The 16,299-nt window shown below is 45.5% G+C and overlaps 1 protein-coding gene across 1 annotated transcript in view; it reads left to right on the forward strand.

The window, feature by feature from the left end:
- Nucleotides 1-16,299, forward strand: part of LOC147454535 (uncharacterized) — a 291,300-nt gene that overhangs the window by 32,445 nt on the left and 242,556 nt on the right. Inside the window, exon 10 of the mRNA XM_086516456.1 lies at nucleotides 5,673-5,900. Within this exon, the coding sequence (XP_086372582.1) occupies nucleotides 5,673-5,900 (228 nt within the window). The remainder of the gene's footprint in view (nucleotides 1-5,672; nucleotides 5,901-16,299) is intronic.

Raw genomic sequence — 16,299 nt, forward strand, 5'->3', positions numbered from 1 at the left:
GCCCAGAGACATAAAGGCATGAAAATAAAGCTGGACCCACAAAAAAAAAAAAAAAAAAGCGTAAAAATTGATGACGTGGCAGACAATATGGATCTCCTTATTCGCGTTGCCTGATGACGTGGAAACCTTTACTGATTTTTGTTTTTTGTTTTGGCTTGGTGATGTGGCAGCCTGGATTTCCACGATTTACGCTGGCAGCTTTTGAGCATCTGCTTTTGGACCAGATGATTTTGAGTTTACTACTTTTCATGTAACTACTTTTGGAGCCAAGGGTCTTGAAATATGTGCAGAGGGCTTGTTCTCTGGCACGCTTCGGTGAGAAGATGCAGAGCGCGAGTACCGGCATTGGACTGAGTTCAAATAATATAAAGAAATACCGAAAGGGGTGCTGAGGTTTGGGGCCAGTACTCTCTGGGGTGGAATTCCGCCACTCCGTGTCGCGTGTGCTCTCTCTCTTTCAGTTCAATTGTTATTGAAGTGCTAAAATTATGTTCAGCTTGTTCTTTTCTACTGGCACGTGGTGCTTGTCTTATAATAGTGGTATCAGAGCGTCAGATGTGTGCTTTTCTGAAAGCATACCGGTCCTACAAAGAGCAGACAGAGAAAACCGGTGCTTCCAAAGTCTACTGGAATTTTATTTGAAGAATCTTCGTGCTCCGATCTCGGGATTATTAGCCACTCCCACCCTTACTTCATCGCGCATCGGGCACGCTCCCGTCTTTATCGCTCTGTCTTAATAGGGATAAGCCATAAAGATTACTTGCAAAGAAGAATCAACGATTCTTTTGAAGCCGCTGTTTTTCTTAGAGGCGATGTCATGCAATGGTGGAATTTTATAGCTACCAAGCCACATGATCCAAGGACTTGAGCTTTTAAGAAAGTTTTTGCTTGATGTTATATGGTTTCTGACATCTTCCTTCAGAGTGCAACTTCTGGCGGAGTGGGGTATCGTGAAATGCTTGCCATGGAAACCCTAGTAGATTATAACTTGAAATTTCTTGACATCTCTTAGTAAGTGTCTCTTTTCGAGCTAATAACCTTAAGGGTTCGGTGTGATTGGTGTGTCTTGGAGCTACCATCGTCGTTAGAGAAAGACTGTCTGTCCAAGAGGTGATGGACCATGTTGTGGTTGGCTACAATCTTATGGAAGAAATCTAACCCTAATCTTGGTGCAGGTTTCAGGATAGAAAGCTAGTCTTCTTTTCAAGCTCAACTGATGTCAAGATTGCTTTTTAAGTTTGAGTTTTGTTTGAACTTTTTTGGTGATCCTGTTTGGAATTTGTTTGAAATGGATGGTATCTGTTTTAGACCTGTCTTGGTGATTTGAATTGTCTGACTTTGGTTTTAATACTGGTTTCAACGTTTGGTGATTTACTCCCGGGTGGAGTAGCGAGAAATGTTGTTTATACTCATGGCCTGGACCCTTGTGGTTATTTGCGGGGGGGGGGATTGAATGATTGAAAAGTGCTGTTTTTACTCATGGCTCGGACTTGCATGGTTATTTACGGGGGGAGTATCAAGAAGTCTGAGAAGTGGTTACTCTCAGCACTTCCAAATGATGCAGGCTGCGGCGTGGGGGGCGTTTGGTTGTAAAAGGCCTCTATATCTCATGGCTTGGACCTTTTTAGGTTATTTGCAGGAGGAGTGATGAGGGAGTCATTGAACAGCTCATGGCCCGAACCTCGATGGTTATTTGTAGGGGGAGCGTTCATCGATGACTTTATGTTTCTATGTCTTGTAACATGCATATGTGAGCATTTGTGTTGCATTGTGATGTGCCACCCACTGAATATTCCTTATTGGATGAGATACTTCTGGAAGTCAATGACCTAGGATATCAAGAGTTCTGATCTGGAATGAGACTCCTTATTGGATGAGATTCTTCTGGGAAGCCAATGACCAAGGAAATCAAGAGCTCCGATTTGGAATGAGAAAACTGATTATCCCTCGGAATGACCCTCGGATGACTCTCGGAAATTTTTGAGCTAACTTGAGTTGTTTTGCAGATATGCTGTAATCGCGGGCGATACTTCAAGAAGGGGGGATGTCACAAATTTTTAACGTGTCAAGCCACTGAAGAACGGAGCCAGGGCCTAAACCATAAAAAGAAGAAACAGAAGAAGTAAAAGTTCCACCAACTTTTGGGACCCCATCGATGGGGCCTAGAGGACATAAAGGCATTAAAATAAAGCTGGACCCCCACAAAAAAAAAAAAGAATAGCGTAAAAATCGATGACGTAGCAGCTTGTATAGATCTTTGGATTTTGTGATGTCTGATGACGTGGCAACCTATACGGATTTCCTTTTTTGCGCTTGCTTGCTAACGTGGAAGCCTGTACGGTTTTCCGTGATCACGCTGGCAGCTTTTGAGCACCTGCGTTTGGACCATATGCTTTCGAGTTTACTACTTTTCATGTAACTGTTTTGAGGCCAAGGGCCTTTAAATATGTGCAGAGGGTTCATTCTCTGACACGCTTCGATGAGTAGGTGCAGAGCCCAAGTACCGGCATTGTACTGAGTTCAAGTAATATAAAGAAATACCGAAAGGGGCGCCAAGGTTTGGGGCCAGTACTCTCTGGGGTGGAATTTGGCCACTCCGTGTTGCGTGTGCTCTCTCTCTTTCAGTTCAATTGTTATTGAAGTGCTAAAAGTCTGTTCAGTTTGTTCTTTTCTATTGGCATGTGGTGCCCGTCTTGTGACAGTACGACATCTGAAACAACAACAAGGCGCAATATGCTGTGCAATGTGCTACCCACACGTAAAACTCCCACCAAATAGCGCCACAAGAAACTACGTTCCTTCAAAGGGAGATGACACTGCCAAATGGCAAACAATGTGCGCCTCCACCATAGGGGTGACTTGAAGAGTGACCACAACTGTTTACATGATGCACAATCCACGCATCAAATTGCTGGAGAGCATAGACATACCAGCTGAAATGCATTCCAAGTTGACATTGGCAAGATTCCAATCCAAACAGCGGGAGTCTTCATTCAAAGGAGGAATAGGTGAGAGATCAGCAAGCATGCCGCAAATTTCTCACCAAAGAGGAGAATAATGAGGTTTCACTCCAAAAAGAGATGTCGCAGCAGAGAACGAAACACCAAGGCGGGTGTCATCTACCACAAGAGCAGGCAACAACATGGATTTTCTAGCAAGAACATGCTTGCACAAGTCCAAGATATTGAGACCACCAAAGCATTTAGGAATGCAAAGTTTCTCAATCAACATCAAACGCAGGCCTTTTTTGTGAGCATGTGTTTGTCACAAATGAGACAAAATAGCTGACATAAGGCATTGGGAAAACACATCCAAATATTGGAAATTTAGTTCACCAGCATAGTAGCAACCATATAGCGATTGGTGCAGGGAATGTCTAAAGTACGTGTAGACATTCATAGACTGTTGCCCAAAGCATAGTTGATTGTGGTTTATCATATGGTCCAAAGTGCCCAAAATCTTATCTTGTGGAAAACGTATAGTAGGCAGTGTATCGAGCTCGAAAACAACCAAAGAGCTAGAAGCATTTCCCAAAATTCTAACCCAGAAAATGAGCATGCGGCTGAGTAGAAAAACGTTGCTAAAATTCTATGGATTGTGGACAAAGCCAAGAGATGAGGCATAGTCTCTTGTCTAGTCTAACAACAGGGGCACTGAGAAGGTGCAACACATGGGCAGAACTCCCACAATACATCTCCATAGAAAGAGTCTTTGTTTCAAAGGCAACTTAGAACGCCATAACTTTTTTAATGTCAGTGACCACCAAGCATGGGATTTAACCAAACCTCAGAGGGTATTAACATGTTGTTGAATCCAAGAAGAAGCCAGAATGCAATGACACACTTTGATAGATGTTCTCAAGCATAGCTTCAAAGGCCGAGTTCCAGGAGAGGAGGGAAACAAGTGCCAATCAGCCAACCTGTCATGTATCAAAGTGGAGGAATCGGTGATAATGGCTAAAGCATCTCTCTTACAGCACGCCAGATAGATCTATAATGTAGGCCCAATCACAATACAAATAGCCATTTTCATCAGATTGTAAGCTTTATTAAGTTCTACAATAGCGAGAGGAGCTTGAAAAACCTTACTCTAATGAATACTCTTATTGCGTAGAGAATTACCCTGTGCATCTGTCCGTCCAACCCGTTTAACATGTGACAAGTGGCAAAGCCTGCTTCCAACCCGAGTGGAGAAACGGAAATCTGAAATTTTTCCTTGAAACTCACTCAACAAAATGACCTAATCGTCTACAGTCCAATCACCAAAGCTCTAGTATGCATAGAAGCACATAAGCCTGCAAGCATATGAGTCCAAGGTTTCTTCTGATCAAAGTAAACCAGTAACAAAGTGGATTTTTTGGCTAACATGTGAAACCGAATATTTAGAATATTCAGCCCCCTAAGAAATTTTTGGAGAAAGTACACTTTTCATACAAAGAAGATGGAGAGCTTTATGGTTTTAATGCATCTTCGAGAGTTATTCCATAGTGTAACGCGTTAGACATAAAAGTAGCAATATCCTTAACAGACTAAGGCAGCAAAGGCAGGTGAATATATGCCATAATAATAGATTGCACTATGCACAAGCGTACATGCAATGAACAAGTCCAGAGCTTTCGGTAAACAATCTTATGACAAAGTTTTTGTTGCACCCAATTTATTTGGTCTCTCAGTGACACATTCCATCCAATTGGGTATCCCAAATGACGAACAATTTGCATGGGAGGGACAATTTGTCCAGGCTATAGTATTACATGCGAATCAACCGTAGTGAGAGGGAGGAACTTTGATTATTGAAGGTCACGTGCAATCCAGCTGCCAAATAAAAAAGCCTCAAAGTGTCCATTAGTACAACTTTGACGGGATCATTTCATGGCATAAAGAAATGAGTCATCAGCATAAGCTTGATTGAGAAAAGTCCCACCGTTAGGAAGTACCAACCATGCAACAACCCTTGTTCTGTGAGTGTAACAGAAAATGGTGAGTAGCAATAGCGTAGAACAAAGCAATGAACCAGCATATAGCCAGTAAATCACTGTCACTAGCCTAGAGCCGAAACCCAGCGTTTACATGATTTGAGATATGAAATCCCAAAGGACAGTGTCAAAGCTTTAGCTACATCCACCAGCATCACGAGTACATCTTGTTTTGTGTACTTTTTCATACTCAATATCAATCAAGGAATTAGCCAAGCTGTCACTTATTTGTTGACGAGGGACAAATCCATACTGATGTGGATGAAGGCCATCATGAAGAATGCCTTTAGTACGATGTCCATTAGGCTATTTTACAGAGAACTGCATGCAGATTGCAAGAGTCAAGGTGCTCATGCTTTCTAACTTATAGATACCACATGAGCCATTGGAAAAGAGTTTTCTGCAAAGCCCATGGTGGTGGACGCTCTATTTCAGAAACATATTTATTCAAAGGGTCTGAGTTTATGGACAAAAATAGATTCCCTTGTCATGCTATTCAATGATCACAGAGGCTTCCTTTATAACGCTGTCATCTATGACATATACAGTTGGGATTCACTACTTTACAGAGATATATTAAGAAAATAGGCTCCAGATAAATTCATATGAATATAACAATCACAATAAGTTTCATTAAAATTAGGGAGTTTTTGGTAAAGTGCATCTGAATAAAGCATCAACCTGTGCTATTTTTCAGGTGCTATCACACAACCTAGAAGCTGCACAAACTTACTCTGAGAACATCAATGCTGAAGAACAACTTTTTGGGATGGCCCCAACAAAATTTTTACAGATACCACAGATGAATGCTGCTCTAGATCCTTTCTTGAAATTGTGGAAGATTGCTGGATCATTTAAAAAGTATGAAGATGAATGGATGTCTTCTCCATTTTTCTCACTCGACATAGAGAAAATTGAGAATGAGGTATAAAATTGATGCAGATTATAGTACATTTGAGAATGAGGTATAAAATTGATGCAGACTATAATTGTTCAATGTACCATGTTCATGGTATAGCTCTCTTTTTATGGGATCTTCAAAACATTTATTGAAGAATCCTACTCATCAAATCATTACTGGAAACGCTATGGAGGCTGTGAAATTGGAAAAGTAAGAGGGTTGATTGAGTGGAATGTGTCTTTAGGAAGAGATTTTTGCCTGGATCTACACATATCTTACGGCATCGTCCTTTTAGGTTCGTTACTTGTCTTAGCTTCGATACTTTTAGCTCTCATCGTTACTTCACACACTTGCTCTACTGTTCATCCTTGCACCTGAAGCTGATTCCCAGGTTAATTTTCTGCCTTCTTGGATATGAGGTTTGGTATAAATCTGGAGAGGGTACTGCTGAGGATGTCTCTGTAGGTGAAGAGCAAGCGGCTTCTTGGAGCATAGATATATCATGAGCTGGTGTTTGATCAATATTGAGGCCGGTGTAGGCTTCTTGTAACCCAGCCTAGGAGAAATTCATCGAAGGATAAGTCATCACACAAAGGTTTGCTTAGCTTTCATCTGAGTGTTAGACATAGAGGAGGTTGGGGTCTAGGCAAAATCGTGTAGAGGATGTTTGTTTCCTCTTCTATGGTCCATAGGCTCACAAAGCCCAAGGGCTTCCACTATAGGAGCATCTGAGTCATTAGCCTCTATGACCTCAACACTTGGTTCGGCTAGCTATTGCATGGACACTATGAGATTATTTATCCTCAGACAATGATTGAATACAGACCACCATAGCAAGGCATGGACTTGGTAGCTTCCAACCACTCAAGCAGGTCTTCCTTTGGGCAGTTAGGTGGAGGAGGCTGTTCTAGTTCGGGGTTTGACTCGACTAACAAAGGACTACGAGCTCCATCCCCATTTCAAGTCTAATGGGTTTCATTGGTGATCCACAAGTGTGAATCCACATCGAATCATTGCTCCAATCATGTAGCACCTTAGTGTTCCATAACCATGGTCTGCCAATTAGCAAGGGAAAGCCGCCCTTGATCGGGGGAAGGCACACCACAACAAAATCTAGGCTGAAGGTGAAGTCTTGCACCTGTAGAGGCACCTTTTCCACTAGCCCAAAGGGTAGACTGTCCTTTGGTCTGCCAACGTAACTGTGAATGGAGTTGGTCGGGTAGGCTGGAGAACTTATGCCAATATAGTGAGCTCAGGCATCAGATTGATGGCAGATCTACCATCAACTATCATACCAGAGATTTGCTGCCCTAAAATAGATATTGTGAGACGAGGGCTTCTGTAATCAGGGAGGGGAGTAGTGGGATAGGATATCATATAAGACTCTGATGGCTGCATTGGGAGGTACTTGCCACTGGGACCTGCATCTGGGTACAAAGATTGGATAAGCGCAGGGTGTTCTTGAGGATATCTTGCTGAAAGGTGTTCTTGAGTATATCTTGTGTTGTAGGCTTTTCTCTTGGTATCAGTGCCTTCTCTGGTACTTTGATCTGCTGTAGGTTTGCTATTGCTTTCAAGAAGGCCCCATCGATGTTGGAGAGCAGAGAAGGATTTTTTCCCTTAGCACTAGTTGATGGCTTGGCAACTGCTGGAAGAGGTGTATTCAGTGGCGAGACAGTTGATGGAAGAGTTGGACTTACTGAAAGACTGAGGCCAAGGGCTACCTTTGGAGCCCTAGTCCGTGAGTTTCTCTACTTGCTGCAACTTGTCTGAGGGGAAACCACATGGGTAGCAGGTGGTGGCTGCGGTATTGAGTTAATTGATATTAAATGAATCTTTGGAAATGTGATTCCTGACTGGCTCTGACATGGGCCCGAAGATGTGGAGGCGTGCTGCTTTGGACAGTTTTAGGGAAGAAGAAATTCGTAATGTCCATATTCCCCGCAGTCATTATCCACTACCCTTCGTGGACGAAATTCTCAATCAGGTTCCAGGTCATGAATTCTACACAATCATGGTGTAGTGAGAATAATGTTTCGTGCTCTCTACTGTGGATACTCCTCAGTGCAATGCATGAAATCTCACCCCAACAGAATGAAAATACTAACAGAATGAAAATATTGCAGACGATGAATAATATAGCAGCAAGTAACTCAATAGAACAACTGACTCAACAGTAGAACTTGAACAACATGGGACTCAACTAACTCAGGTGGACCAGTACAGACTCTGACATGGCAGCATACTTTCTGCTCCAAGCCTAGAACCCACAGGTACAATGGGGGTGTCGAGGCTCAAGATGTGTAGGGAGGGTGCTGTGTGTGACATAGACTGACTTGATGCTAGACTCAAAACTCTACCTAGAACCATTCGTCCGACTGAAGCAATGTGAGAATATATACAACCCCCAAAAAGGTAACCAACAGATAACATCAAATATCTCTAACTGTCCAGCTGCACATATCCCTAAACTGTGGCGGATAAGAACGGGCCACAATGTCGTCCTAACCACCACTCTTGTCACGTGTCAAGTCCACCAAGTGTGAACCCACGACCAGCTGTAAGTGTTTTTCCGTATAGAGTGACACTGTAGCCTTAGCTACAGGTTGCCCGCCAGAAGACCACTCCCTATCCTGGAGGGTGGAGAACTGAAAGACGTGCAACCAGGTCTCCTCCTATGTACACTGGAGGGTGAAGACTCCCAGGAGGTAATATCTACTGGTGGTCGGATGATGGAGGGGGAGGCGGCTAGAACGGTGAGTAAGGAGATGGAGGCCAGGTGTTCAAAAGCTGTTCTGCCAAATCTAGTTTCAGAGTGCCAGTTTCAGTGCTTGCGTGGCCAGGGAGCACAAAGAGAGAGGACCCCTAGCGATGGAAGCTGAGATTTTTCGTGAGATGTAGGCCCGGCTGAAAAATGTTTGCAGAGAAAGTGCATGAACGGTGAAATGATGGGCTGAATTTGATCTGTTGGCTTGGCTTAACTTTGGCTGTGGTAAAAAATTAAATGCTAGGTCAGTTTATTAAACTTACGTGGCTTGCAAAGGCAAAGGCCAAAAGCGAAAAATTGACGAGGCAGAGACAAAAAAAATGCATCACATATAAATGGAGAGGAAGGAAGCACTGCTCTTTCCAGTGCGTGCAGTAAAAAGTAATACTGTAGAATGGAGTATAACTGCTGATTCTTGTGATAGTCCACATGTGAGTGTAGCAACAAATCTTGGCAAGCATTAGCAGTGTCTTCAGGGGAGAGATTGGAGAAGGAGGTTTTAGTGGTGGACAAAGGTACAAGCACATTCAGTATCCCGATCGCACGCCCAACATCCTCCACTATAAGAGTAACTCCATTTAGTTTCGGAAAAGTGAGTAAAAGAGCACTCAACTTGGCACTAGAAATGGTGCAAGACAGATCGGCTTGAGCCAGATTGTGGAGACCAAGGTGTAGCAACTGCTGCTGAGAAAAAAACATCTTTGAGTACTGGGTTGGGTGCTTGTAAGTGACATATCATAAGTAAGGGTTGTAGCGCGGATAGTGTGTCGTGCTCTCTATAGTGGGTGGTCCTCAGTGCAATGTGCGTGACAATCTCACTCGAAACAGACTGAAAACAAAGGAACAATAGATAACAACTGAGCTCACAGAGACACAACAGCAGACCAGATAATATGACTCGACTATCTCAAAGAACCGATACAGACTCTAGCGTGGCAACACACTCAGCTCCAGCCCAGGACTCACAGGTACAATGGGGGTGTCGAGGCTTAGATGTGCAGGGATTGTGAAGACATGTTGAATGTATAGACTCGCTTCTCTAGACGACGACGCTCGACCATATATGAAGAAGATGATCCACCAACGGCTCATCATGTCAGTCACCCAAGCCAATCTCCAAATTGAGTGGTGGTGGTGACCTGGCCACGATGTCCACTAAACCACCGTCTGTATCCTGCCACGTGTCACTGCCCAGCCCAAAGAGTCCGTCTAGTGTGGACCAGACCATACCAACTGTACTAACTGTGTGTCCTGTGTAAGTGACACTATAGCCTGCTACAGGTTGCCCGCCACAAGACCGCTCACCGTCTTAGTGAGAGGGATACTGAAAAACTGTGAAAGAAAACAACTAGGTACCGCATCCGTACATCTTTCGTGAAGCAGGTGTGAGGCCCAACCATGACCTTACATGCCTCAAAAGTGGGGTTAAAAACATTGCACTGCTTGCAAATGCCTTAAGCCATGAATAGGAGGGAACCCAAAAGTGGGATTAAAAACACTGCACTGCTTGCAAACGCCTTAAGCCTTTGAATAGGCGGGAACCCAGTATGATTGCATAGTCCAAGAATCCCAATTGGCACAACAAAATGAGGCTCTACAGCAAAGAGATATGCTCACAAGGTAGGGGTGAGGTAGGGGGCAAGGGGAGACTAGGTAGGGGCGAGGGGCAAAAGGGGTGGTTAGGGGGTGTGGGTAGGGGGCTAGATAGGGGCGAGGGCAGAGAGGGGGTGGGTAGGGGCAAGTAGGGGGTGGGTAGGGGCGAGGACAAGAAGGGGGTGGGTAGGGGCGAGTAGGGGAGGGCAGGGGCGAGGGCAAGAGAGGGGGTGGGGAGGGCAGGGGGCGAGGGCAAGAGAGGGGGGTGGGTAGGGGCGAGTTGGGAAGGGGTTGGGGGGACCAATTTGGAATAGGTGACGAGTTGGTGGTTGGGTAAGGGCGAGGAGGGAGCAGACCATTATGCGCATGGTGCGGGTTGAGGACAGAGCCAACTATTATGAGCAAGACAACTATCAGGAGCAAGGAATTCATCAAGCAAGGCCTGCTTTGTGAAGGGATTTGGCTAGACATAGAGGAGAGCTTTGTTCTGGTTGGAGAAGCAGACACCAATGGGGCTGATATTTGAGGGGGGGTGAACTCCTGTAGAGGAGATTTCTTCCCTCTTCTATGCTTCTTCATAGGCTCGCCAAATTCAAAAGCTTCCACCAAGGGTGCATCAGGAGTAGCTTCTGTGACCTTCAACCTTTGAGCTGGCTCAGGTGGCTCGTTAGGTTTGGTTACTGTGGAAACATTGGAAGAGGTTGTAACTTCAGGCAAAGAGTGAATAGAGACTCCATAACAAGGCATAGATTTGGTAGCATCCAACCACTCCAACAGATCCTCATCTAACCCATCAGGTGGAGTAGACTATTCCAATTCAGGCTGGTTGCTTGGGACAAAGAACTATGTTGCACGACAGGATCCATGCCTCCTTCTAGGCGAATTGGTTGCATCGGGGAGCCAGGAGTATGTATCTACATGGCATCGTTTTTCCAATTTTGAAGTGCTTTAGTGTGTCGCAGCCATGGTCTACCGATGAGCAGGGGAAATCTGCCCTTCGCCTGTGGAAGACGAACCACAACAAAATCCAAACTAAAAGTGAAATCTTGTACCTGTAGAGGCACCTTCTTCACTATGCCGACAGGGCATACTGTCCTCTAGTCGGCCAATGTTATTGTGAAGGGGGCAGGTTGAGTAGGCTGCAGGCCTAAAGCCATCATGTGAACTTAGGCATCATATTGATGCGATATCCACCATCCACAATTACTCCTGAAAATTGCTGCCTCAAGACGGACATTATCAGGCGAGGGCTTCTATAATCAGTGAGGGGAGCAGTGGGATTGGATATCATATAGGACTCTGATGGTCGCACTGGGAGGTGCCTGCCACTAGGACTTGCTCCGGGGTAAAGTGACTGAATAACAACAAGGGTGTCGCTTCTAAAACTCGCATCTAGTCGTAGCATGTCATAGAGGGACACTTGTTGAAAGGTGTTTTTCAAGACTGTCTCTGCGCTAAGCTTTTTTTGTTCTACTAGTGGTTTTTCTGGTACCTTGATCTTTTGTAGATTGGAAACTGCTTCAAAGAAAGCTTCATCAATATCGGAGAGCAAATATTTGGATTCTTTCATGGCATTGGGGGATGGCTTGTCAATAGCTAAAAGCAGGGTATCCACTGGTGTGAGAATGTGTAGGGAAGTTGAACTTGCTGGAATGCTAAGACCGAGAGCGGCTCGCTGGGCCCGAGCGAGGACACCCGATGGCTCCTCTACCAACTGCAACTTATTTTGAGGGTTAACCACGTGTGTAGAAGGGGGCGGATGAGGAACAGTGCTAACTGCTATCAGATTGAGCTTGGGAAAGGTAAACTCATTTTGGCTTCGACTTGGGTTCGAAGCTGTGGATGCACGAAGTTTAGGGCAATCCTTACTGTAGTGATCCTTCATTTCAGGGCAATGATGGCAGGGAGGGGACCCTTCTGGCAGGGGGCATTTGCTTTGGTAATGCCCATATTCCCCGCATCTGTAGCACAAAATGGACCAATTCAATGGGCGAGTCGAAGGGCGAGGTGGTCCTTGCTTTTGGTGCATGGAGTTGGAGGTGGAAGAATAGAAGCTTTGAGGTGATGAGGGAGCATGGGTATGATAAAAGCTATGAGAGGGAAAAGTGCTTTGCATACCTTGCATAGGAGGGGCTGTCAATAAAGGTGGCATGTGGTGTGGATGGCCAAAGGGAGAAACCATATTGGATGCAGGTGCTTACGTTTGTTGAAGAGTAGGAGCAAGACTTTGCTGTATTTGTCGCAATCCCTTGAGGTGGTAGCAGTCCTTGTCCTCATGCCCAGACTTTTCGCAGAAGTGGCAATAAGCCCGAAGGGGACAATCCTGTGGAGGGTGTCCTGGAGAGCGACATGAGCTGCACCATGCCATAGCTTTAGTCTCTTGCTGAGACCGAAGCTCTTCTAGCTCTCTCTTGATTTGATCCAAAGCCTCGTGATGTGGGGACTTCTCCTGTTTAAGAGAGATTGATTTCTCCTCTTGAAGAGCGCGTTGTAGCTTTAGGGCTTCGAGTTCTCTACGTAAAGAAGTCAAAGGGTCAGCTGGACTCTCCAAGAGTACAGAGGCAGTTTCTACCTGAGAAGAGTTTGTAAACAACTTCCTTCCCCCTCTATCCTAGTAGCAACCGCAACAAACTCCTCCAAGGTGGCATCAGGTCGGAGATTCTCTCTCAGTTTTTGCTGAGAAGCCTTTGAGAGAGCCTTCTCTACCCATTTCTTGACCATGAACTCGCCTGGTTGCTGAGGAAGCTTGGCAACCAGAGTCTTGGTTTTAGTCATTAGTTCTGCAAAAGTCTCCTATGGCTGGAGCACCGTATTGGCCAACTCATCCAAAACCTTTTCCTGGTAGTCACCTGGCCTGAATGCCGCACATAATTATTGTAGTAAAGCTGCCCAAGTTGCAAAATGGTTCTCTGCAAACTGATTGTACCACTTGTCTACTAAGCCATCCAATGTTGAGACTTCATATGAGGCCCCACTGTGATCGCCAAAATGAGAGCACCTGTAGCGCGGATAGTACGTCGTGCTCTCTACAGTGGGTGCTCCTCAGTGCAATGTGCGTGATGATCTCACTCGAAACAGACAAAAACAAAGGAACATTAGATAACAACTGAGCTCACAGAGACACAACAGCAGATCAGAACATATGACTCGACTATCTCAAAGTACCGATACAGACTCTGGCGTGGCAGCACACTCAGCTCCAGCCCATGACTCACAGGTATAATGGGGGTGCTGTGGCTCAGATGTGTTGTGTGTATAGACTCACTCCTTTAGACGACGACACTCGACCATATATGAAGAAGATAATCCATCAACGGCTCATAAGTGTCAGCCACCTAAGCCAATCTCCAAACTGAGTGGTGGTGGTGACCTGGTCACGATGTCCACTAAACCATCGTCTGTATCCTGCCACGTGGCACTGCCCAGCCCAGAGAGTCCGTCTAGTGTGGACCAGACCAGACCAACTGTACTAGCTGTGTGTCTTGTGAAAGTGACACTGTAGCCTGCTACAAGGGTAGCTTGGAGATGGCACTAGAAGGGCGGGACAATCAAGTGGGTAGAGGTACTGGTGACAACTGATTGCACTGGCAATACTGTAGCCAAGTTTCTATATGAAAATATTTTGTGCAGGTTTGGATGTCCCCTAGAGATCACCAGTGTTAGAGACAGTCACTTTGTTAATGAAATGATTTCAACCTTGCTCGCCAACTACAAGATTTTTCATCGTAAGTCTTGTTTCTATTATCCTAGAGCAAATGGGCAGGCCGAGAGCACCAACAAGGTTTTGATAGCTCTTTTGTGGAAAGCATGTCATCTCCATGTGGGCTCAAGCTATCCACAGAATCGTCCATGAGGATGTGAAGATGATCCGTAAGCAAGGGACAAAATATGAGATATATTGTGTGATTGAAGGAAGGTGGAGCATTTTTCAACCCAAACGACATTCTAGTATAGATGTTAATACCCAGGGAGTCACAAAAGCCATTTTGATCTGATCACCTGGATGGATGCCCAACTCATTGTATCCACTGAACCCATCCATGAAACTGTACAATACATGCCCTACTACATCTTCGAGCACACGCTTAGTGAAGGGTGTGGGAAAACCGTCTGGGATGGTTACCTTTGTCAGAGCGCGGTAATCGACGCACACACGGTTTTTATTGGATGGATTCTTAGGCGCTATCACCATAGCTGATAACCACTCAGAGTGCTCCACAGGTACAATGATCCCTGCTTCTTGCATTTTTTCTAGCTTTGACTTCACAGCTTCTACATACTTTGGGTTGAGCTTGTAAGCTCGGCCTCTGACCGGCTTAGCCCCTTCCACTAGAGGGATAGTATGGACACCCAATTCTGGTGGGATCCCTTCCAAATCCTTCTAGGACCAAGCAAAAACATCTTTAAAAGAGTGCATGAAAGAGACTACCTGATATAGTAGCACGGGATGCTCCCACAACCAAGCAGCTAAGAGGATATTCAGAGGGTTGTCGGGGTCGCCTAGGTTGACTTTTTTGACCAGGTCAAGAGGTGTAGCTGGAGAGGGCGCCTCAGAAGATAAAAGTGAGCTGCCTCTTGGAGATTCGAGACATCATGGACTGGTGTTTGATCGATTGGAAATTCCGCATACTCCTCTTGTAACCATCTTGGTGGAAGCTCCTCGAAGGGTAAGTCTTCAGGCACAACAAAGTGCTTTGGAGTGGGTGGGGCGTCAGACCCAGGGGGTGTTGAGGAGAGAGGTGGAACGTTGGCGAACTCATGCAGAGGAGATTTCTTTCGCCTTCTATGATGTGTTGTAGGTTCACCTAGACCGACGACTTCCATCAAGGGAACACTTGAAGCATGATCATCAGGACTAACACACTTGCTTCTGGGATCGATACACTTTCTTCAGGATGACTTAGGTCACTGGTTTCTACCCGAGGATCCGAGAAAGAGGGTGTATCCAGTGTCCACAGGCAAGGCTTGAATAGAGACCACATAGCACGGCATCGACGTGGTAGCTTCCAACAACTGCAGTAGGTCTTCGTCAGACCTGCAGGTGGGGTAGGCTGCTCGAGGTCGGGGTTGGACTGTACTGACAAAGAGGTGTGATGAACAATTGGATCCATCCCTCCTTCGAGTCTAATTGGTTGCATGGGGGAACCAGGAGCATGTATCCACCTAGCGTCGTTTCTTCAATCATGAAGTGCCTTAGTGTGCCTCAACCATGGTCTACCAATAAGCAAAGGAAATCCTCCCTCCACTTGGGGAAGACTGACCACTACAAAATCCAAGCTAAAGGTGAAGTCTTGTACCTTCAAAGGCACCTTGTCAACTATGCCTACTGGATAGACTGTCCTCTGGTTGACCAATGTAAGAGTGAATTGAACAGGGTGGGTAGGCTGCAGACCTAAAGCCAACATAGTGAACTCTGGCATCAGATTGATCCCAGATCCATCATCCACTGTGACGCCGGAGAATTGATGCCCAAGAATAGATACAGTGAGACGAGGAATTTTGTAATTGGTGAGGGGAGTGGCTGGATAGGAAATCATGTAAGACTCTGAGGGCTGTACGAGGAGGTGCCCGCTACTAGGCCCTGCACCCGGGTACAGAGGCTGAATGACTGAGAGGGTGTCACTTCTGAGGGTTGCATCGAGCCGGGGCATATCGTAAAGGGACACTTGCTGAAATGTGTTCTTCAAGATTGCTTCCGCTTGGGGCTTCACTCCTTCAATCTGGTCTTCCTCTGGAACTTTGACCTGTTCCAAGTCAGCCACTGCTTCTAAGAAGGCTCCATCAATGTCACATAGCATAGGGATTGGCCTGATCTTAGCACCAAAGAAGGGCTCGTCGGTTGGGATAGGTTGTGGAAGTGGAGATGGACGATATGGACTTGTTGGCAACCTGAGACCAAGAGCTGCTCTTTGTGCTCGAGGGTGAGGACGCCAGCGGGCTTCCCTACTTGTTGTGGCCTAACCGCATGAGTAGCAGGTGATGGCTGAGGGATGGTGTTCACTGCGATCAGATTGATCTTCGGGAATGTGAATTCTTGTTGGTTCTGAGTTGGAACTGAAGATG

The sequence above is a fragment of the Adiantum capillus-veneris genome, chromosome 7, assembly GCF_014529385.1.
Source record: "Adiantum capillus-veneris isolate H3 chromosome 7, ASM1452938v2, whole genome shotgun sequence".
NCBI classification, from domain to species: domain Eukaryota; kingdom Viridiplantae; phylum Streptophyta; class Polypodiopsida; order Polypodiales; family Pteridaceae; genus Adiantum; species Adiantum capillus-veneris.